The sequence below is a fragment of the Zootermopsis nevadensis genome, unplaced genomic scaffold, assembly GCF_977971745.1.
Source record: "Zootermopsis nevadensis isolate Lab colony 2312 unplaced genomic scaffold, Znev_1.0 Znev_ptg000007l, whole genome shotgun sequence".
In the NCBI taxonomy this organism is placed as follows: Eukaryota; Metazoa; Arthropoda; class Insecta; order Blattodea; family Termopsidae; genus Zootermopsis; species Zootermopsis nevadensis.
Genome location: NW_028259139.1, coordinates 2610671 through 2633448, shown reverse-complemented (window position 1 = coordinate 2633448; position 22778 = coordinate 2610671). Strand labels below are relative to the sequence as shown.

At 34.9% G+C, this 22778-nt stretch overlaps 2 protein-coding genes and 2 long non-coding RNA genes across 12 annotated transcripts in view; 2 read left to right on the top strand and 2 right to left on the bottom strand.

Moving 5' to 3' along the window:
* Positions 1 to 14291, top strand: part of Pdzd8 (PDZ domain containing 8) — a 32392-nt gene extending 18101 nt beyond the window's left edge. For 3 of the 4 annotated variants that reach the window (XM_022069637.2, XM_022069638.2, XM_087343952.1), the window contains 4 exons: positions 1209 to 1385; positions 3327 to 3524; positions 4272 to 4481; positions 5017 to 14291. In XM_022069637.2, the coding sequence (XP_021925329.1) occupies positions 1209 to 1385; positions 3327 to 3524; positions 4272 to 4481; positions 5017 to 5070 (639 nt within the window). In that variant the 3' untranslated portion in view covers positions 5071 to 14291. The remainder of the gene's footprint in view (positions 1 to 1208; positions 1386 to 3326; positions 3525 to 4271; positions 4482 to 5016) is intronic. The other variant, XM_087343953.1, reaches the window with a different exon arrangement.
* LOC110832545 (uncharacterized) lies at positions 298 to 17402 on the bottom strand. Its single transcript, XR_002543952.2, has 4 exons — positions 17284 to 17402; positions 14948 to 15891; positions 1462 to 1628; positions 298 to 746 (listed from the first exon to the last, which is right to left on the bottom strand). It is a non-coding gene; the product is annotated as an uncharacterized LOC110832545 (long non-coding RNA).
* On the top strand, positions 15121 to 22505 carry LOC110832544 (putative fibroblast growth factor 1). 6 transcript variants are annotated; one of them, XM_022069643.2, is made up of 5 exons: positions 15121 to 15235; positions 16104 to 16198; positions 19058 to 19227; positions 19748 to 19851; positions 20201 to 22505. In XM_022069643.2, exons 2-5 carry the CDS (start codon positions 16104 to 16106, stop codon positions 20390 to 20392), a joined length of 561 nt encoding a protein of 186 aa, XP_021925335.2. In that variant the 5' UTR covers positions 15121 to 15235; the 3' UTR covers positions 20393 to 22505. The 6 variants fall into 6 exon arrangements, with proteins under 6 accessions (XP_021925335.2, XP_021925332.2, XP_021925336.2 ...); XM_022069640.2 differs by having other exon boundaries at positions 15209 to 15346; XM_022069644.2 differs by lacking the exon at positions 15121 to 15235 and adding an exon at positions 15854 to 15964.
* Positions 18734 to 21726, bottom strand: LOC147874575 (uncharacterized). Its single transcript, XR_015533891.1, has 2 exons — positions 21602 to 21726; positions 18734 to 19312 (listed from the first exon to the last, which is right to left on the bottom strand). It is a non-coding gene; the product is annotated as an uncharacterized LOC147874575 (long non-coding RNA).
* Positions 22506 to 22778: the final 273 nt, after the last annotated feature.

Sequence of the window (22778 nt, the reverse complement as noted above, 5' to 3'; positions counted from 1 at the left end):
TAATCCTGTGCTGTTCTTATTATGTTGGTGATATTACCTTGTTTTATAAAATATTAATTTTTTACTTTTTTGATGAAAAATTTATTTTTGTTTTCTATTTTGCATGTACTAAGAATGGTATTATGTTGTTTGGCATGGACTAATGCTTGAAAATCTGAGATAAGCCTTTGTTATAAATACTGTGCTCTAAATATAGTATTTCATTCACTCTGGAAAATTCTCATACGTGACTATACAGTTTTCCATGCGTATGTTCTCATACAAAAATTAATATTTTTGGCTCCATGTTAGTCTTGATTGTGGTTCAATGGCTTTATTTTCTGTCACTTCATGATATTCAGGTAACATCAAATTGCAATGGACTGTGCACAAACATATAATCAGATGTGTACATAAAATGAGTGTGTGTGTCTTATTTTTCTGTATTCACATGTTTCATTTTCCAAAACCACTTAACAAATTTTTACAGAGGTTTATTATGGGAAATTGAGACTTCATGAATTTTATTTTGGCCCATTGTAAATCCCTATTTGAAGTTTGAGGTCCTCTCTCACAGAGGTAAATCTCAGTTGTGGTCTTTTAGGTTGTGATGCTGTGTTGTCTTGTAGGTGGTAATATTTTGGAGAATGATGTCCTGCCTCCATCTTTGGATGATGGTAGCAGTGTATTGATATGAATTGTTGGTTACCATCTGTAGGATTCCATGACATGGCAACCCAGAAGACCACATTCAACAGTTTACATCCCTGTTCAATGTAAAGTATAATCCATTGATAAGGTTTTTGGTAATAAATTGGCATATGCAAACAGTGGACTGCAACACCATAAATAATGCATTTGAAAAAAATATGCATTCTCCAAATTGGAGTACTTGGTTTCACTCTTTTGGTTGCATGTCTCCCAAGACCAAACAGTTTCGCCATTGTATGTTCAGAGAGAGACGGGAAGGAGTACATGGCAGAATTTATCTGTTCTAATATATACTTATTGTAGTGTGTGTTATATTTAGTTTAGGACTGATGTTCATATTTATAAGCAGTTTGTGTATTGAGGAAAGCCTGTGGCATGTCACTGAGTTCAGTAATGCAGTAACTTGCCTTTATGAATGCTGTCTGATAAGGATCATAACATTAATACTCCAGCTGTGGCACCCAAGTAGCCACTGCCTGGTCACTTAATGAAGGGAACATGCACCATCATGTTGGCAGGGCCAACTCCGTGGGATCGGTAGTTTGCTGGCATCAGTGGCAAGTGCAGCTCAGGCTCGCAGTCTGAAGCGGGTTGGTTCAGCAAACAATCTGGCCCCACCCACCATGGCTAACTCTAGTCACCTGTCTCGTAGCCTCCCTCCCTCCCCGCAGCATTCGCCATCAGGCAGTCGTAAGGTAAAGATTGAACGTGTGAACCTCCTTGCAGCATTACAAACACACTACATCTTCATGCTTACTCACTGCTTCTTACTTTGGGCTGTGGTGATGTCCTGATCTGTGTCTTTCAGTAATCAGTGTTGCATAGTGGTCTGTTCGTAGCCATTCCTTCCAGGTTGTAGCATATATTTACAGACAATGGTGATGGTAATAAGCATAAACAGTAGGATTGCTAGAAAGTAGGTTTGGCACCATCTTAATCTGGAAAATATTACAAACATTTGAGGAACATAATACATATTTTGAACCACATAAAACTTGTAACCTGTTTAATATAATTAATGATATGACTCTTATGTCATAGGTGAAATTTAGAATTTGTCAGTCTTGAATTAAAACACTTTTCCAGTTGTATATGTGTTCATGCCCTCAGATAGGTTAGGGAACTTCTTAATTTATGATCACAATTCTCCATATTTGTGTTTCTGTGACATGGTTAGCTATGAAATTGAAACGATTGCAAAAGAATGGAAATTTCAGAATATGGGTGTGTTCAATCAAAATGTAACACAAACAGAAGCACCATAATCTGAGTTTGAGAAATGTTTTATAAAGTGACAGGAACATCAGAATAAATATCTTCATCTCATAATTTATTTTTTTGCATTAACCATAAAGCAGCACATACTTTTATGCTTGTATCACCTGTCAAGCAACATAGTTTTACTGTTTGTATTGTCATTTATCTAGTGTGTAATTTTACTCTGTATGTCTGTTAAGTAACATGTAACTTTATTCTTATGTCTGTACTGAACAAGGCTGACTGGCACATTTCACTCTTGATCAGAGAGCACCAGACCTGTGCAAATATTATTATTTTGTCCAGCGCTCCTAATTGTCTGTACCAGTATATTCTGTGTAAACGTGACTGTAGCATGGGTTATCTGTAGGTTGGATATGGAGAAGACATCCCCTGGATTTGGAGGGTAATTTTAAATATACTGAATAAATAGTCATGGAGAGATGTTATGGTGGTGTCCTATAACTTGTGGTTTAGATGTTGCATCACCAGGAAAACAAAAACAGGAGGGCCCCAAACTCTACATAACTACATCCTCCCAGGGTCTTAGGAGGTGGTGTAGTTCTTAGGATTTCACAAGAAAAAATAAATGAATGGGCTTCAAAACAATTAACAGTCTTGTAAGTAAGAATTTGAAACACGTACAGTCAGCAAACTGGGCATGCAGGTAGAATAAGAAAGATAAGAAATCCATACAGAATTTTTGTGGATAAATCGGAAAACAGCCATTTGGTAGACTTGAGAGGTTGATGTGAGAGTAACATTATGAGGGAGGTAGGTTGTGAGGATGGCAGAATTATTCTATATTGTGGTCTTTGGTATCAGCAGTGTTAAACCTTCAAGTTCTCCTATCAGATACATACATGTAAGGGGCACAGATAGTAGACAGATCAGAAGACACTGAAGAAAATATCACCATTAACCTCAGGTGGTAAGGCAGGTTCTTGCTAGTCCTACGGTGATCCAATTTGTCTGATGATTAGAGCATATAATTTGTATATATCTTTACAGAATGGCATAATCATCTAGCATTTTCATTTTCTTCTCTTTGTTGGAACAGGTTTGTGCCTTGTTCTAGCTTCCCAGTTCTTCTTTGACCGTACTGCACTACTTCTTCTGTTGGTTAAATCAGATGAATTCTGTAGTCTTATGTTCTCTGTACTTGTTTTAACCACTTTTCTTTATAGTCTTACATTTTTCCTCTTTATAATACATTTTATGAAACACCTGGCAATTCGTGCATAATCTGTTTAATAGGCTAGGTATGTAGATGGCTCATTCTTGTATGAAGGGGTTTGTGTTTTTATGGTCTAACACCATTTTGAGATCCTTTTTCAGAGCTTGTTTTTAAGTGTGTAGTGTTTGATTGTTTGTTGCAGGCATCCCTTGTTGGAAACCCATTCCAATTCACACACTTGTTGCTAGACAATGATGCTGGAGATGATGTTTCAGCAGCACTGGACCATCTGTTGCAACATCCCAATGATGATGACCTCATGTCTATAGCTAAATCAACTGGTAAAGAACTGTACTCTAACCTGTCACCCCCACAACGCAAAGACAGCATAAACAAGATGGTAAGCAGTGTGCTGTGAAAACTGTCCTGACAAACTATTGCTACGTATTTCACTGGGATTTGATGGCAGATTTTCGTCAGGAACACTTTGTAAATTCACAGGGTCTGGTCTTCTAGGAAATGCCATTAAAATGTTCTGTATAGAACTGAGGTGCATAGATTCAGGTACATGTTATGCAGTCTTCTGGTAACTAAACATGTGGAGCAGTTGATCCAAACTCATTTACATATAAATAAATAACTCATATGTTAATTAATTGTTTCACAGAATAATGAAAAACAAAACATAAGATGCAAATAATAAGAAGATCAATGGAACACCTACTATAATAATCTACAAAACAAATATAATAAATGAAAAACTTGCATTAAAAATATAGAGTAGTTTTAAAGATAAAAAAACCCTGAAGATGATGCTATGCATTGAAACATGTAGTAGTATAAAGCGCAATACTGTAACATCGTAATAACGATGAATAGCGCAAAATATCAATATTAATTTTAAATTTTAACATCAACAATTTAAAGTTTGTGTATAGACTTGAATTATATTATATATTTGAACTGGTGAAAGGTGTAAGCACCACATTCAGCAATTGACATTGAACTGCTGTGATCATAAATCTTTCACTAGTGACACCCATAAAGTAGGATACCACACTTGAAATGTGTCAGCAATTACAGATGTTAAGATACTTGCAGCTTCATGCATTGCCTTCTTCTTGTCAAAGTGTCGTGTGTTTCACAGATCAGCAAGTTGAAAGCGTCTATAGACACAGAGACACAGCTGCGTATGGAACTGGTCCAGAAGGAACAGGAAACCAAAGACCCATCAGAGCACACAAGAATAGCATTTCTTATTGGCAAATCAGATGAGAAAGTCCAGGCTTTGGCTGTGCTCATGCTTCACTTCTGTGCAGGCTTGCAGCACGCTCAGGATCAGGAGGAAGCGTCAAAGGTAATGTCTGAGTTGAAAGCAAAACAGTACTACTGCTTATGGTAAATGTTGTGCTGAACAGTAAAATCAAAATGTTACTATGTGTAAAATTGTTCCTTTGGTCTTTGTCCATCATATAAATACAGAATTAAAAAATTACAACATTTTGAAAGCTGGATTCTGGTTTCATCATCATGTAAATATAGGTAAGAAGACAAAAAAGTGATCTGTTGGGCCCCCTGGTTGCACTAGCCTCAAACCTCAAACTTCACCCAGTCTTGACCGTAGAGTGAGAGACCAATTTCATGTACATAATTAATAGTTTTTATACTAAAGATGTTCATTCTGTGGCCAGTCAACTGATGGGCCATATATGAAGCCTCTAACATAGTATTGAGGGCATGATAATGTGTTGCTTGAGCAGGACTGTTGCATGCCCCATGGGGCAGTGATACACGAGTATGAAGCAGTGGTGGAATGACAGTTCTCACTTGAAGTCATCCAGGATAGATCCTATACCTCCTATATTTATAAAATTATTTGTGTTTTTCTACAGAAGGAAATTGACTCAAGATCAGGAGATGATATGTCAATGGAATCAAGTCAGTGATCTGTCAGCAGAAGAACAAGGACAGGTGTTGACAACCTTCATTCATTCTTATGGAATGGTACTGTGAGTAGTAGGTTTATAGGCTATAGTAGTATTTCTCAGCCAATGGTTCACAGACTGGCAGTGATCTTTGGCTCAATCTGTGCATTTCTCTGAACTGTTATTGGTGTATACAATTGTTATTACTTTTCTTTACAGCTGTTGATTTTATTTCCTTTTGGTACTAAATATTTTGTCATCATGCATAATTTTTAATTAGAACTAATTATGAGGTCTTTGGTTTTAATACCACATGAAGGCAGTAATTTCTCTATTATAAATAAATTTGTTTACATGTGTTTGTAAAATTTGTGTTTGCAGGCTGTTATTTGTATTTTAAAGTATGACATTGAATACTAGTCCTTGGAAAATCCACTGCTGTTTTATCAATCTTAATCAGAAAAGATTTGGAACCACTGGGCTAAGATGTAGTCCTGTACCATTCTTATTGCCAGGTCTAGTGCTGCAGTCTGGTTTGTATAATTACAAGAGACCTCTATGCTTTAGTTAAGCAGCAGAAAGTATTTAAAGTCAATGGCTGCATCATCTCTCAGTATATATGTGAATTACATGCAATAGAAAACCAGCCTGTAGGCATTGTCCAGATTACACTGTGGCAGGCTTGGCAGAAAATGCCTATACTAGCTTCATTGATTCATGTGTTCATTTACTGGCTGATGGTTTATAGTCTCGGAACCAAAAATAGTTTGATTTTTAGTCATCTTTCAAACTTTATCTCACCACCATCTATGAACAAACAGCACATTGCACACTAAGTAATAACTGGAAATATTTTTCAGTGAGAATTTTTTTTGTGTTTGTGTGTAGAGATAGCTGGTTACATACTAGTCACAGTACGTATTTCCTTAAGCTTTCTAGGTGTTTAAAAAGTAGGCTTTATGTCAGAAATTTAATTTTTTTGATATTATTTAAATAAAATTATTTTATATTGATGCGTTATCATCATATACACTTCTGACCCACCAAAGTATTCACCAGAGTTGTTGCTGAAATGTGAAACACGAGACCCAGTTTATGTATACTGCAATAATCTTCTCAGTGTTATTACATTCACCACAGTTACTTATGGGGGAATAAAAAACAGAGGAAGACAGAATTACCCTGATGATGGAGGCAGTAAGCACTTCTGAAATGTTGGTAAACTTCTACCAGACTGCAGGGAGCAGTATCCCAGAAGACAGCCGTCTTTAAGATGCAAATGTGTTATTAAATATTGGCTGAAAGTATTATTTGCTCATTGTGTTATATTTTAAGCAACTTTATTTGTATGTCTGTATACATTGACCCTTTACTCCTTCTGTGGTTTTTTCTCTCTATCAGTTAATATAACAAATTAATTTCATAATGGAAAGTTGGTGCACCTTATATCAGAACAAGGATTGAAATATCAGAACTATCAAATGGGTAAATCATCAGTGAACATACTTTATTGTGTATACATTTATTACGGGTTAAAGTTATTAATTATTTTCTTGTTATTTATTATGTTTTATGTGTTTATGTTTTTAATTATTGGTCTATTTTTCTGTTTATTATTTATTTGTTATTTATTTCTTATTCATACAATTTATGACACTGTAATGGGACAAACTCCAAAGTATTCTTTTTCTGTCTTGCTTGCTGGTTAGTACTCTTAATCTTTTACAGTTAATTTGAATGAGTTAAGAGAAGTAGGTGATTTCATACCTTCAAAGCAATTCTTAAGATTTTCAGACATCTAGAGAGGAAAGCAAATATCATAAATACATGTTGTGAAAGGTCACGTCTATCTTGGGTCTTGTATCACTTGTGCTCTTGGTAAACAGATTTTGATGAATTTTTATATTGGGGAAATCTGATTTAAAGTATAGATACGAAGTCATTCTTTTAATTTTCCTCAGTGGCCTAAATAAACTTTGCTGTTTATGCTGTTGCAAACTTGCCATAAAGAAATAAATTTCTATATTACCTTTTTATATAGTGAATGTTTCTAAGAGATGTGTTGGTATGTGCTGTTTGTTAAGGTGGATTTTTGCACAAATTTGATTCCTAAAATGTACAGTAACATGACATTATGACATTGGGCCTGTAGTGGTATCTGAACCCACACAACACCAAAACAGTCATTGCCTTGCTTGAAGTATACTTGTGTTTCAAATCTGGAGACATCCTATGAAAAGAGAAGAAGAAAAGTTAACAAATATAAAAGGCCTAAAGTGAACTTATCAGACAATTGAAAAGTTGGACCACTTGTTGATCCATTGTGGCCTCAGTTGTCAAGTAGTCTCAATTTCATTGTTTCAGAATGTCCGTACTTTGTCATCAATTTTAATATATTTCTCTCTGCATTATATGAACACGATGAATATAATAGTTTTTGTAGTCTAATTCAGTCTTTAGTTTGTTCAGAACATCTTAATTTCTTTTGTAGTTTTTGAATGCGTATTTTACAAAAACTCTCATATATTTAATTTTATCAGCCATGATTCTGAATTTATTTATGCCTTTCTTTGTCCATGTTGCTGTTGTGTACAAGTGGAGAAAGAAAGGTATCATATGTTTGTATTCTTGTTTTCTTCTAAAGCATTTAACAAGAAATAATCATCCAGAAGTGAAATTCATTTTGAAAATGTGAAAGTGAATATGCTCCTATTTCCTATGTGTTACTGCAGAAAGTAAGTAATGATAGCAGAAAGAGTGAAATGTGTAATTTTAAATTTTGGGCTTCTACTTTGTAGATACAAAGACAAATTTACAGGCCAGTGTTTATCAGGATAAAAAAAAACAGCATAAGGGATCAATAATCATATGAATTTATAGAATTGTATTCTGATTGGTTCTTGAGAGAGAAAATTACATAGCGTGGATGTTATGCTTTTTAATCTTCACCTAGTATTAACAGGATAATAAACTCAAGAGCATTTGAATCGAACTGAACATGTAACGTGCAGGACGTACAACTTCATATGAAATTTATGAAGTCTGAGATATGTTTGGGACAATCTAAAGATTTTAATCTGCTATGTTTTTTCACCAAGGAAATGGCCAATTCCATCACATGGTACAATTGACAACACTGGATTTATAATTGATAAAGACATTGGATTTTGTCTGAATTAGAACATTGAAACATGTTCCATGAAGTAATGCCAGAAATAAATAAATCCACCTATTAGATATTTCTATTTGTGGTTCAAAGAATGTATGTGTGTGTGCGATGTGATGTGAAACTTTTTTCTTGTCTCAGAATTATTGTTTTGATCTTTATCCACTTACATTTATTTTCAATTCACTGCTTAAATATATTTTCTATGTTTCAGTATTTTGTACACCAGAAACAAGATAGGTTCATGTTGAGCATTGTAATTTCTGATAACTTGCTGTCTTGATGTGTGTTACCTTTGCCTATAGTTGCCACGTTAGTTAATTCAGTTTCCATTTTTGAGGTCCATGTAACGTGGCAGTTTACTTTGTTTCAGTTTCAAAATTGTTGTAGATGATGGACTGGGAACTGTTCTTGTAAATGTTGAACTGAATTTAACAGAGGTTATTTTCAGTTCAATTTAAAATATCTGAAGATTTGACACATCACCAGCACCAGTTGCAGTTTATTTTTATAACCATGTATTTACCACTCTTAGCTTCATGTTTGGGCCTTGATGTTGTTCTCAAAGTGTTAGGCTTGATTCCCATACAGGACATGAAAATATTAAGAATTATGTACAAACATGCACATTTAGCAGTTTTTGTTTATATAATTGTTTTTGTATTGGAATTTTATATATTCCGGATTTAGAAAAATGTATCGTGATTCAAAGTTGGGTGTTATAACTGAGTTTGTAACTTCAATGTTACAGATTTGGTATTTTTCTTATTTTACTCACATGCAGCTAAAGATAAACAGCTGTTTGTAACAAGCATGTGCTCATACTCTGAACACCATGTGAATTTGGAGTATGGTTTGCAGCCAGTTTATTTCATAAGAAACACTTGTTTTCTGCTGGATTGGCAGTGCCTTAGGAAACTATGAAAGTTGTGAGAGTCTTTCTGATAGTAATGCTAATAATTTTATTGTGTTTGTATCTGGGCTATAATGTGAATGCTGAGTTCCAGCTTTCTCTTCTGCTAATTTTGAACACTTGTTTATCTTTAAGAATAGAGAAGTGTACTAGTGTTCAAACTCCTCTATCTAACACAGTCATCCTTACATATTTTATTTTTACACTGCTGATTGGCCTATAATATGCCAAGAATACAGATAGGGAATTTCTCTGGTTGGACAGTTCTCTCAAGTATAGTGCAGTTAACCATAGTACAAGACAAGGATTATCGTGATTTCCGCAGTCTCTTCAGTAGAGTTCTAGGATAGTACCTGAAAATAGGCTTTAGCCACTTCCAATCGTACACTACCAAAATTATCAATCACATCCGTGTGTTATTTTATCATAGCACTTGTTATAGGAACTTTGTGTAACTGGTTGCAAATGTGTACTATGAGCCACAACTGTAAAAACACATGCTTGGATTAGTAGAAGTTAATTTACAAAGTTGTAGCCAGTTTTTCTGAAAGGGTTAAATATATGGCTGTTTATTCTTTTTAACATCAGAAAGAAAAAAACAAATGGATACTAGAAGTTCCATTACACTGCAAAGATATTCACGCTAATTAGAGTCAGAATTGTTTGCATGATATTGCAAAGTATTTTTGAGAAGTTGTGTGATAATTAGGTACATTTTATGGTTTGAGCACATTTTTGGTAAGATGAGCTATGTCTGAGAAAATAACTGAAGTTTGATTTGAGCTTTATGCCAAGTTTTATATTTGACTGATGTGAACCAAAATTAAATGTGCATAGTCTACAAGTGTCAAACATTGACCTGGAATTAAGAAAGATTTTTCTGAAGTTATATCTTTGGAGCGCAGCGCTATACGGAAGCAAAACATGGTCAGTGGGAAAGCCAAAACATTTGAAATGTGGTGCTATAGAAGGATGTTGAAAATTAAGTGGACTGATAAAGTGCGAAATGAGCTGGTCTTAGGATAGGCGAAGGAAGAAGTCTGTGGAAAAATCTTACGAGAAGAAGAGATAGGATGGTGGGACACATTTTGAGGAACCCAGGATTGGTTAATTTGGTAATGGAAGGAACAATTGAAGGGAAGAATAGTAGGGGAGACAAAGATTGGAATATGTGACTCAGATTTTTGAGGATGTGGGCTGCAAAAAATATGTGGAAATGAAGAGATTGGCGCAAGATAGGCGAAATTGGAGGACCACATCAAACCAGTCGAAAGACTGATGACAAACAAACAAAACAACAATGTTAAGTACCAAATTTAATTTCATTTAATTTTGGAGGTTAAACACAGGGACAAACATGCATGACCACCTCATCATGAAGTGCTTTTGTGCATTTTATGCAAAGATCACAAAAGTTATTATCCAGACTAGTCATTTATTACCACATTCCAAACACAATAATTAGCATTTGTAAGCATTGTGATAATATGAGTAAGACTTAATTTATGTGTATTTGAACAAGATTGATGTGATGTTTATATGAGACAAACCGCATACTATCACAGATAATTTTTTTCATTGGAGGGAGAGAGAGAGAGTACGGTTAACCATTCCTCATTGAAAAGTAATTTTAGGTAATGCTTGGATTTTTGATGGCATGTGAGTTATTCAGAAAATGTGATATTTCCTGGACTGTAAGATGCATCCAGACCATAGAATGAAAATTCTAAGGAAAACCTTCTAGACTTCTATAACACATACAGGTTTTAAGCAGCATTTTCTAATAAAAGGACATGTTTCTTACACTCTGGAAAATATGGTAAGTTAAACAGTGGTATATTAGAAAGAAACAATTTATGTTTGTGTATTTTGTGGTGATCATGTAATGAGTATAGGACTAAAGAATGTTATTTGTCATGTATTCATCACAACCTTGAGAAACTACTATAGGAGACATGTTATTATCATCATCACAATATCCAAGAACACCATTTTGAAATATCAATATGCCTACTCAGAGGATAAACCATTCATTGCCAGGCATTTAAGTGCCACCTTAAAACTTTGGGTGAAATGGTCGTGGTTAAAAAGACTTAGCAGATATTTCTGTTATATGTATATATATTTTGGATACATATTTTTATTCTTTGAAGCTTGTATTATTATGTATGAAGGTTCTTTTGCTTATTTGGATAATGTCTTAGTAGAGCCAAACTATTTCCTTGCAAATATTATGACGTGAGCTGTCAGTGGCCGTGAAAGACCATGATCACTTGAGGAGCATTTACCATTGTCAGCGGTGAATACGTTAATTTGGCACAGTAATGATTTTTCACAGTCTTCTTTGCCATTTTTCTTTTCATGTCACTTCTCAAAATACATATTTAATTTAAAATGCAGTGCTCTTACTCAGTATTATTGACTATTTGTGGGTCATTATGAGATAGATTGTAATGAAAGTTTATATTCATGTTTTAGAATAGAAAAATTATATGTTTTGTACATACACTAAGTTAATCAAAGACTGAGGATGTTCTTATGACCAGTTATGTTATGTTTATAAAAACAGTTGAATATTTGCACTTCAAATTGAGTGTTGAATTTTTTTTGGACAGCACTTCTGATTTACATTCACAAGGCTCTAGGCTGAGGCTGGCTATCCTTACTGAGAATTTTCACGGTCTTCTGCTATCCGTTGTGGCTACTGCTGGCCTAGTACATTAATTTTATCAGCCATGCATAATGGCTTATTGCAGTACAGCTGACCATTATTGAAGTAGTATGACACTACATCACTTTATTCTGGAATTAAAATCTGGGTGGCAGCCCCACTGAGTAGGAGTTTAAAATCCCATATTGTAATATGATAAAGGTTAAAATTGGCCATGACTGCTTTAGTTAGCATCCTTCCCTATCTGTCATTCTGTTATCTCCCAATTAGTTAAAGATTGGTAGATTTTTGTATTAGTGACATCACTGCTTGATTTTTTATACTAAAGTATACAAAACAATAATCTTGCCTGTTGTTTTGTATGGGTGCGAAACATGGTCTCTCACTCTGAGGGAGGAACACAGATTGCAGATGTTTGAGGATAGGGTGTTCAGAAGGATATTTGGGCCCAGGAGATAAGACGATGGGGCATGGAGAAAACTGCATAATGATGAACTTAAAAATCTGTACTACTACCCCAATATTGTCAGGGTGATTAAGTTGAGAAGAATGTGATGGGCGGGGCATGTAGCATGCATGGATGGGACAAGAGGTGTGCACTGGGTATTGATTGGGAAGCCTGAGGGGAAGAGACCGCTGGGGAGACCTAGACGTAGATGGGAGGATAATATCAAGCGGGATCTATGGGAGATAGGAGTTGAAGGAGACTGGATTTTGTTGGCCCAGGACAGGGTCCGGTGGAGGGCTTTGGTTAATTCGGTGATGAACCTTCGGGTGCAGTAAGCCATCTAGTTAGTTAGTTAGTTAGTTAGTTAGTTTGTTCTTTAACACCTGTCCTTAGCCCACTGCAATTGATTTGTCAGATTTTATGAATGATGTTAACATCATGATAATGTACAGTGCATCTTACCTACCTCACATGTGATGGCCCTGTCTAAGTTTCACAGTAGAATGAAAGTAATATCAGATAGGTGGGTATATGTTTTACACAGTTTTGCTATTAATTTTGAATGATTTTTAAACTGTAAGTACTCAAGTAATCCATACTAGAGTTAGGGCTGTGCTCACTTCTTTATAATATATCACATACCATAGGTTTATTTACTTTAACTAATTGGATTCAGTTTCTTTTGTTTGGGTTTTAAAATAGACTGAGTTCAGTGTGTCAGTTTATTTAAGAATATTCCAAGTCCAATTTCAAGCTGCTTTGTCCTTTATTAAAGGTGATTTTTCACATATCAGATTGATTTTGACAGGAAGAACTTTCAAGTTGACAGCCATATTGTTATGTTTGATCCAGTAAATAGTATATAAACCATCTAAATATAACTATATCTTTGTGATGTTTTATTCAAAATCTGACTTCTTTTGTTCTTTAGGAGCCATCATCAAGGGCTATGAGTATATTGCATTTCTACAATACATATCTTCACTATTAAGGTTATAAGACAAATGTAAAATGATAGTATGTGTAACTGTGCACTACATTAGAGTAATTAGATATATTAAAATATTTAAAAGTTCATTATTTCCATCTTAATAAGATGGTTCTGAAGATTTGCTACAAACTATGATATGAATATCCATGTCCAATGTTGACTTTTTAATGGAACACCACTATGATATAGTTATATCTAGGTGGTTTATATGTGATTTACAGTATTTAAAAGGATTAACACAATTAGCTAACCAGTAATGAAGTGTGTAATCATTAACTCGAAATTGGCAATGTGAAGACGTAATGTGTGGTAGCATTGTAACCCATCTCATTGTATATCAGACTCAGAATAGTGTCTTGACAGTTTAAATTATTCATTAATGCCCCTTTGTTGATTTCAGATACTGATAAATTTTGTGTTGCAGTTTTAATCGTAAGTTTAATTTTGGATGTAATAGGCTTTGACCCTTTAACATTATACTTGTAATGACAAGTAATCTACAACAGTAACAAGTATTCTTTAAGTCAAATGAAAACAGTTTTTTTGAAAATGAGGCAGTTTTATTGCAGAGCACTGGGTCAGTAATTGAAATGTCCTCAGGTATTTGTAATAGCAAAAATTTGAATTTGTTTTGCCTGTTTTCTTTTGTTTCTTACCTCACCATTATCCTAAATAATATTTGTTTGCAGTTTCTGTTCCCAAAATCCAGCCACAGTTCAAGCTCAGGTTATTATTTATGCCTGGTGTTTTTCGGGAAAAGAGCATTTGTGGTATGTATTTATAGTCTTGCATAAGAATATATTAATGCAGACTTGGTTCTTACATCCTTTTAATCAGTATGTTCATGGAATTTTCATGCCCTAATTTTAATGTGACATGCAATGTCCATGGTATGTGTCAGTAGTGTAGTGGCGTAACATTCCGTTGTAATGGTGTTTATTCATTCCATGTTTGTACAGAAGTAAAGCTGTGTGTGATATATACACATATGCACCTTTATATGTAGAAATGTATTTCATATGCTAAATAAATGGGAGTAAGTAGGTCCAGTAATTAATTTTTATTTTTAAGGCAGGATTTCTTCTTTGCAACCCTATTAGCAAGCTTCATATGTCTGTCCTGTCCATCACCTAATTAAATTTCATAGTATTGTAGATGAACCAGAAGGAAATAGACCACTTTGAAGACCTAGTCATAGATGGAAAGAAGACATTAAAAATTGGATTTGAGGAATTGATATGAGTTAACCATCAGCCTCATGTGTTCCACCAGCATTAGCACTGTACTTTGTATTCAAAAGAGTCAGATCTAGGCCATGAAACTGTATATCTTGATGGTTTTCGTTATTTTCTTCATTGTTTTTAAGTGCGTTAGCAGCATCAGATATACTACAATAGCATTTTGATTTTGGTCGTCATACGTTAAATATTATCCATGGTTAAATCTAATGCATTTAGCATGGTGTTAAATAAATGTTAGCTCAGTCAGTGTTTAGTAACTAGGTTATGGGTTGGATGATCAGGGTTCAATTGCCTTTGGGGGCAAGGATTTTTCTGGGTGCTACTAAATCCGGATTGGCTCTGAGACCAATCCAGCCTCCAAACCAACAGGTTCCAGGGCCTTCTTTCCTAGGGATACAGCAGTTGGTACACCTTTATAGTTTGGTGCATAATTAAGCACAGAGACAACTTTACAGTTTTGGAAAGTACCTGTGAAATTGAACTTTATTAATTTCATCTGCAGCTACAAGGTGGCGTGCTCTTAGGAACAGTAACAAAAATTATTTTTATACCGTGGTTTTTATGATCTTGGCGCCACTTTATGATGGGTGTCAGATTCTTTTAGCGATGGCTGTCGGAAGCAGGCTTTAGTTGGCTCCAAGCCCAGTTTCAACCAGGTCTGGAAATGCGTCACCATTCCCTTTTGCTGTCTTCGTCTGAGAGAGACTGCATAATGAACGGCAGTTAGCCTATATACGCAAACCACACCACAGCTAGGTGAGTGTTAGTTCACGAAGTCACTTACACGTGGAGGATGGTGGGCGTTTAACGCACTATTCGAGAAGGTGTTCCAAAATCAAGTTCCGTTCAACTGTGAAATATACACAAGTAAAAATCTTTTTTCTTTCCAGTATTTGTTCATATTTCCTACTTCTGTACCCAGCTTTATGAACATCTAAGGAGATTTCAGGCTTTGACGACTGTGAGAGTTTAAATTTTGGTATTCTGGTCTGTGATACTGTGTTATCATTCTGAGGAGCATGTTAATTTCGTATTCTGGGTAGACGGAGGAAGTATGTTGCCCGAAACGTTGGTAATTGACTTCAAGATTATGAGTGTCATAACAAGACCAACATCTGAATTTTAGGAACCCTTATCTAGTAATATATTTTCTGTTGTATTAAATCTCCATCTTCCCAGCACCGGTATTTTGTTCTCGTTGAAGTGAAGCTTTCATTCTGGTAACAGCCGAACCCCGACGAGGCCAATCATGCGAGCAAGATGGGTGTGAGGCCACAGCAAGTTCTGTTTTTAATCGGAAAGACGTCCATCATAACGAAACACCTGTCACGGCTGAACGTATCGTGATGGAAAGTGAAATGTCTTTCTGAGCTCGGATCTTGTTCTCTGCTACAGGAACAGTGACAGTCTCTCTATAAATATATAAAAATAGTATGTGCCACAAATTATTTTCAGAACTTCTCAGTCATCTTCAGAGACCGTCTGGTACATAATTTCAGAATTTATGAAATGTGGTATGAATCGTAACATTAGCTTTTCACTTTAAATGCGGAACTGAACGCTGAATAACTTGCGTTTAAGCTTCAAACAGATGGTAAATTAAACAACTGTGTTAAATTTGCAGATGGCGGCCTTGCACATGACTGATGGGAGCAGTTCCAGTGACGACGATGAGCTGGACGTGGCAACGGCAAGGCTCCGGAGACATGTCGGCAGCTCGTAAGTGATTATATTTGGTTTTATATAACATTTTGACGAGGCCTACGTTTTTCGAAGACAGGTAGAATCAAAATGGTATAAAACGAATGGATCAAACTTGATAGTTTCGTAAATTAATCTCTGGACACATTGTGTCATTTTGTTTTTTTTTTACGAAAATACCTGGTGGCCGCATTTTACTCACTGTTCCAAACACGTGCTGTAACATATCCTAAGACTGGATTTCCCCGGTCCATCTTCCGAAATCTCCAGCGTTTCATTCATACCCGCAAATTACGGGTGGTATCAGTCAAAACGTTGTCTGTTCTTTGCCTAGCCGTCTGCATCACTCAACGGATTTTTAACGAACTCCGTGAAGGGGGAAATTTTATATAAAAAAATCGACACATTTTAATGTATATTAAACCGGACGACAGTGACAGTCACTTTATATGATTATTTACATGCGTTTTCTGCGTGCATCTTGAACCTAACTCGTCAAAAAGACTATTTATCGTAGAGAAATATCCTTGAAGCAAGAGTTATGAAGAAAAATGAAAACACATTTTGTTTCTAGATTTATGCGAAAGTTAAATAACGTGTATTTTTTTTATTTTGTGTTGCTTTCGAGAACGATTATACTGATTTTGACAAAAATTTTATATTCTTGTTCTTTTCTGATTCGTCCCGTCTGTTATATGCTATTTACAAGTGCGCGTCAGACATTGGCATTAACGGTAACAGAAATAACACAGCGATTGCGCCAGAATTGTTAATCTGTGCATAATAATTCTTACACTGTCCATTCATTTGTTGTCTAGCGTTAAAACTTCCCATTCAGTATCATCACTAGTCCCTTTCAGTTTATTTCTTACATTAATTATATATTCGCCTATGTAGGCTCACCTAACCTCACAAAATTTGCCTGAAACATAGTACACACCATTAACAATTGAATGTAACATGTCTCGATGCGTTCTGACCGACATGGTGCTGCCACTTCCTTTGTACCACTTCTTGTGTGACATCTTATACTTTTGCTCCGTGGATAAGAACATAGGCTAAATAGCTTAAAATCGAGCGTTCATAAACCAATAAAAGCTTACTGTAAAAACAAGAGGCGAGGTTGTTCTTCTGCTTAATTAAGCGCCGTGCCATGCAGACATGTGGTGGATTGGTGATGAAGTACCACGCATTATTACCCTCGGCACTGCAGAGATGTCAGTGGTCATATGAGATTGAGATTTCAAGGACGACGAAGAGTCGGTGTTGATCTTTTGGGTTGTAACCCTGTGTACACTTAATTTGATTCATATCAATTCACAGTCGTGGACTGTATGGAGATTTATTTTCTCGAAACATTGATATCTACCTTGAAGTCCATATGACGTAACAACCTAGAACAACAGTGACACCTGCACATGAGTCTGTAAATGATTTCAGTTGATTTAATTACTTTTTATGTGTTGAATGATAAAGCAGATTGTCTTATTGTTCTTGGATTACAATTGAAAACGAAGGTACCATGTTCTTTCACAGTTAATATCTGTCTTTTAGCAGATTTAATGCAAAAAGCACGATTAATCAGTACAATGGTGTTAACTGTGAAGAAATGTAGCCTTTTAGCTTGTATTTGTAAATGTGTAATACTAATGCTTCGTTTTGGTGTCAGAGTAAAACTGGCAATGCGCGCAGTATTGCTCAGGACGCCAGGCCCGAGGATTTGGTAGCTTACTTATCCTTAGAGTTAATGCCAAAACACAATTTCGATCTATATCTGTGGGCGTCTGCATTAGTAAGCCACGCCTTTGAGCTTTCCTATTTTAAGAATATTGGACGTTACATAATGTATTTTTATTTTGGTCTTGATCGTGGTTTGAAGCGATACATTTCCATGGTTGCCAATTTCAGATAGTAACAGAAGAAAGTAGTCTTAGCCTCCAGGGTATAGCCAACTGCTGGGCCCAGAAGAAGATTATCTTATCGAGTTCCTTTCCGCCCCATGAAACAAGCTAAATCTTTCTGAATATTTTATATGAATCTGATGCCTGGATTCTCCCCTCCCTCAAAATTATCAGTATTTGACTTAAACCCATAGATTTCGTAGATTCTAGTAAAGATTCAGTGGTTTATTTCGGTAGCTAATTTATCTTTTAAAAAGTCTTTAAAATTTATGATTCTCAGAATTCTTCTGGTAGTTCTCAATTATGTTATAAAACATCAGAATCTTTTCTTAGCAGGAGAGTTCAGTCTACTGTGTTGATCTATTTGGATGAAGATAGGAAGTTGCTTGATCAAAGAGGTTGAGCAGTAGGTTTGGAGGAAAAAGATGAAGCCAGTCTTTATTCAGCCTGAAGATGGCAACCACAGTAGTTGTGGTAATGTTGGGAAACCTTTAGCATTTTACTCGACTTATTTTTGAAAGCTGAAGTGATACAATTGAGATATTGAGATTGAAACAAAATTTAGATTTTTATACCACTTAGAACCATTTATGTACAGACTGAATTAACTATGGTTGTGCTTGTTCTCCCTTCCCACCACAAAAAAAAATCAGACCTGAAACACTTTTATTAAGTTTTATTTGAACTTTACATTGAGTATGGTTGTAGTAGGCCAATTTTTAACCAAATTGAAATTTAATTGACAATCACATTTAATCTAAATCCATTAAGTTCTTTATGTGATGAAACGTTTGGTCAGACAGACAGCGAGATGCAGCAGAACTAAGGAATAAAGCAGGCAGTTCTATAATTACGTCTGATCCATTTTCATTTATTAACCTTACACAAATTTATTTGCAATATGAGAAATTATCAGGAATCTGCTCCCTACCCTTCTAATATAATGAAAAAGCCACATTTGTCTTGTAACTTTCAGCTGTGTATGTCTCTCACCTGGCTCATCAACAGGACGCCTGAATTTGCCTTCTAGGCCAGGCAATCCAGTATATGGACCACGCATGCAGCTGCACTGTCGTACTGGCTTTCACATTGGCATTTTTGCCGATGGTAAAGTCAGAGGTATCGACCGAGATTTGGATGACTTTGGTAAATTGATTTGTCTTGTAATGTTGATGACAGTGGAAATTCCTAGTCAGTTCCTTTGTCCAGTTCTTTGTTCCAAGTTCAAGTTCTGTGAATTTAATTTGTATTATTTTTGCAGAATTACAAATCATATAATAGAAACATAAAAATCAATGGACAAAATAATAGTTTGTGTATTTTCGTGCCAAAGATCTCTTTTGGATGCATTACTGAACCTTCTGTTTCCATGAAAGGTGAGGAATTTTACTGGCTGGCCAAAAAATTGAACTAAAATAAATAACAAACACATACTTAATCATGAAATAATCAGTTTGTCTTTTAACAGAGTGATTACTAGATTCTCAAGGAGGACTGTGATATATGCAGTTGGGAAAGATCACTAAGTCATCTCAGTGTTTGAAGTGATTAATAAGAACTTCCTTTATAGCATCATTATCATTCTTAAATATTTCAATTTTAATATAACTCATATACTTTGCGTATAGAGATTCTGAGAGGTAACAAGTGATTTGTTTAATTGTAGCACTTCTAGAGGTCAGCACCATTTCTCCAGATGAGGTTAAAATTCAAGGAGTTAAGTCAAAACTGTATTTGGCCATGGACAGAAATGGGCGCCTGTATGGAGAGGTAACCTCAAATCTTTTAAAGTGTTTAAAAATGAATATACATAAGGAAGGAAACATCCATGTCCACCTTATCATCTAAACATATGTGTGTCTCTTATTGAAAGAGAAAAATCTTTTAGTTAAAAACCAATCTCATAATCACATTCAGATAATTTGAGATTAAAATAATTGTCTTATTGTCTAGACTGTGTGGAGGTTTACTTCCATGCCTCCTGTATATATTTCTAGTGCGATGCTTAGGATCAGAGGCAATTTGCTATCTATTATTTTACTATTATGCCATACTGTATGCAGTCGTGTTGTACTTATTACATTTTTGTTCATGTTAATATTTTTCATTTTTCCTGCAGGTAGATGTAAATGAAGAAGGTACAATTTTTGTTGCATCTCTTTTGGGCTATTACAACACATACTTGTCTAGGAAATATGCACATTTGGGTTGGTATGTTGGTATTAAGAAATCTGGTAAACCAAAACGTGGATCAAAAACTAAGTGGGGTCAGAAAGCAATTCAATTCCTGCCCAGGCGGCTGGAACTTTGATTCCATTTGTGCATCCACTGTCTGATTCAGAATGACAAGAAATGCCATCTGGATGTCAAACTGAGTCATATGGCCATCTGTAAGTGCAATAGTGCAGTTAAGAGAATTTATAAACACATACTGTTAACATATTCCTAGATTCACATGTCCCGTTGTCTTTAATGAATATGTAAGAAGATTTTGCAGAGATTGTAAATTTTAGAATATCTTCCAATGTACATTTTATCAGTCTTTTTTACATGTCCCTTGGAAATGAGGAGAATGTTTACCTTTCTTGAATATCAGTTTTGAGTCTGAAAGGCATAGAACTTATTGATCAGCTGAGTGACTTTCATCACCTGAAGAAACACTCGACAAGAATATTTCACCTAATATGGCTTACACCATGTACCAGTAACTCATTTATTATGCATTCCCAATACAGATATTCTCTGCAAGTTTCTCAGTTATGTTTTGTCCCCTATCGCTCTCTGAAGAAATCAGAAACTTTCTCTATATATTTTGAAAGACTAGATTAAATATTTGGCAAAAATTTGTGTCTGGCTAGGAATGTGGATGGATTTTGACTGTGTGACTTCCGAACACTTATGACTGCTTTCTGTCAAAGTTTTATTCTCTTAAGTAATATTTATTTTGGTAGTATTCAAATTATAAAATGGAACACTAGAATTTTTAATGTAGCAGCTGCTTGGAATAAGATATCCATGACCAATGTAATAGTTTTAATACATTACGATTTATTATGTGTGTGAAAGTAAACTAGGTGAATCATAATGCATTTATCAGAACTCCCAGCATATTGCAGGTATAATTATGTATTTATTGGCAGGATCAATATTTAAAAACTATTTATATCTGTAGATAGGAATTAGTCATATTTTCAACAAGGTAACATAAATAAAGTAACCATAATAATAACTTTTATATTTTAAGATTTAGCAGAATTAATTATATTTTAGAAACTATAAAGGTTGGTGTAATGTAAGACTTTTATATGTGTACAGGTAGCCCTCGATTTACGCCGGGGATGCGTTCCTGGACGAACCGGCGTAAATTGAAACTCTTTTATAATATAAATCAGTGGGAAGTCAATGAAATGCGTTCCCAGCACCCAAACATTGACGAGTAATATAATGGCATTACGTTTAAAGCTCTGAAATAACGTAAATAAAATAAAGGGAATTTAAAAAATATATTTTATGCACTTACAATCGGCAATTCGTTGGTCCCCGTGATTGACTGCGATTCTTTCATGTGATTATGCTTACAGTCATCTCTGCTGTTATGCGATAGTTGTATTCTTGTAAGACGCCGACCTATAGAAAATCGCGTAGTAAAAATAACCCCGGTACCTCCGCAGAGATTAAATTAGTCCTTTGAAAGTTTAAAGCGCATAAGAACAAACTCACATATGGAAAAGTTTGCATTTCACAAACAGCTTTTACCGATTCATCGATCTCATTGGAGTAAATTTGCGTTAACGAAACATACGTAATTGCAGAGATGACTGTATTTATAATTTTTATTCAAAATCACCGATGTAAGAATTATGATTTAGTATAAGAATCAGTACGAGATACATTGTAAAACTTTATAAATAATAGTAAAACATATTTTTTCACGTTTTGACTTGGTGGTTTCAAAATCGGCGTTATTCTGAATCGGCGCAAATCGAGGGCTATCTGTATATTCCTATATTGTATTTGTGGATAGGATGTTATTAGACAGGAAATATCGAAGCATTCCTAAAATGAATTTACAAGGAAAATTAGTTTTGTGACAGTTAACTAAGTGCGTGATTAAATAATATGGCATAAACTATTGTTTATTAAACAATAATTCTTATACCAAATCCAGTGAATTCACCAAATTACATTAGTGAACTCGACTGTATCAATACAGGAATGTTTCTGAATAATTTGTAAGCCATTCTTATGAAAACATTGTGGATTTATTACAACCACCACACATCCTGAAACAAATGTCTGTGTAGTATTGTATTAAATATGTAGTATTCTATTATAACAATGGTATAATTACCTGTTGTAAGCATTTATTTCTCTTGTACTCATTCCTCTACAAATAAAGTACAATATTTCATTTATAACTCATATTACTGTGTAATTCTATATATACCAAAAAGAACTTCATGATTTCATGAATGATAAGTAGTTAAATAGCTAATAGTGTACTTTATATTATTTTTATTAACTACTACTGATCAAAGGTAACATTTCATATTCAAACAATTTTAGATGTTGGTTTGTATTGGTGTGAAATTTGGTTTCTGAATGGAGGAATGCTTTATTGAAAATAACGTGGAACGCATGAAGCCTACTTTCCTACTGAAAAGCCTTCCATTCCCACAAGCCTTGAGTTGTTAATG

Excerpts from the sequence above, each read along its gene's own strand:
- LOC110832544 (XM_022069643.2), top strand. The coding sequence starts at position 16,104 with ATGGCGGCCTTGCACATGACTGATGGGAGCAGTTCCAGTGACGACGAT. Across the intron at positions 16,199-19,057 it reads CGGAGACATGTCGGCAGCTC|CTGTGTATGTCTCTCACCTG; the intron begins GTAAGTGATTAT and ends TGTAACTTTCAG. Across the intron at positions 19,852-20,200 it reads ATGGGCGCCTGTATGGAGAG|GTAGATGTAAATGAAGAAGG; the intron begins GTAACCTCAAAT and ends TTTTTCCTGCAG.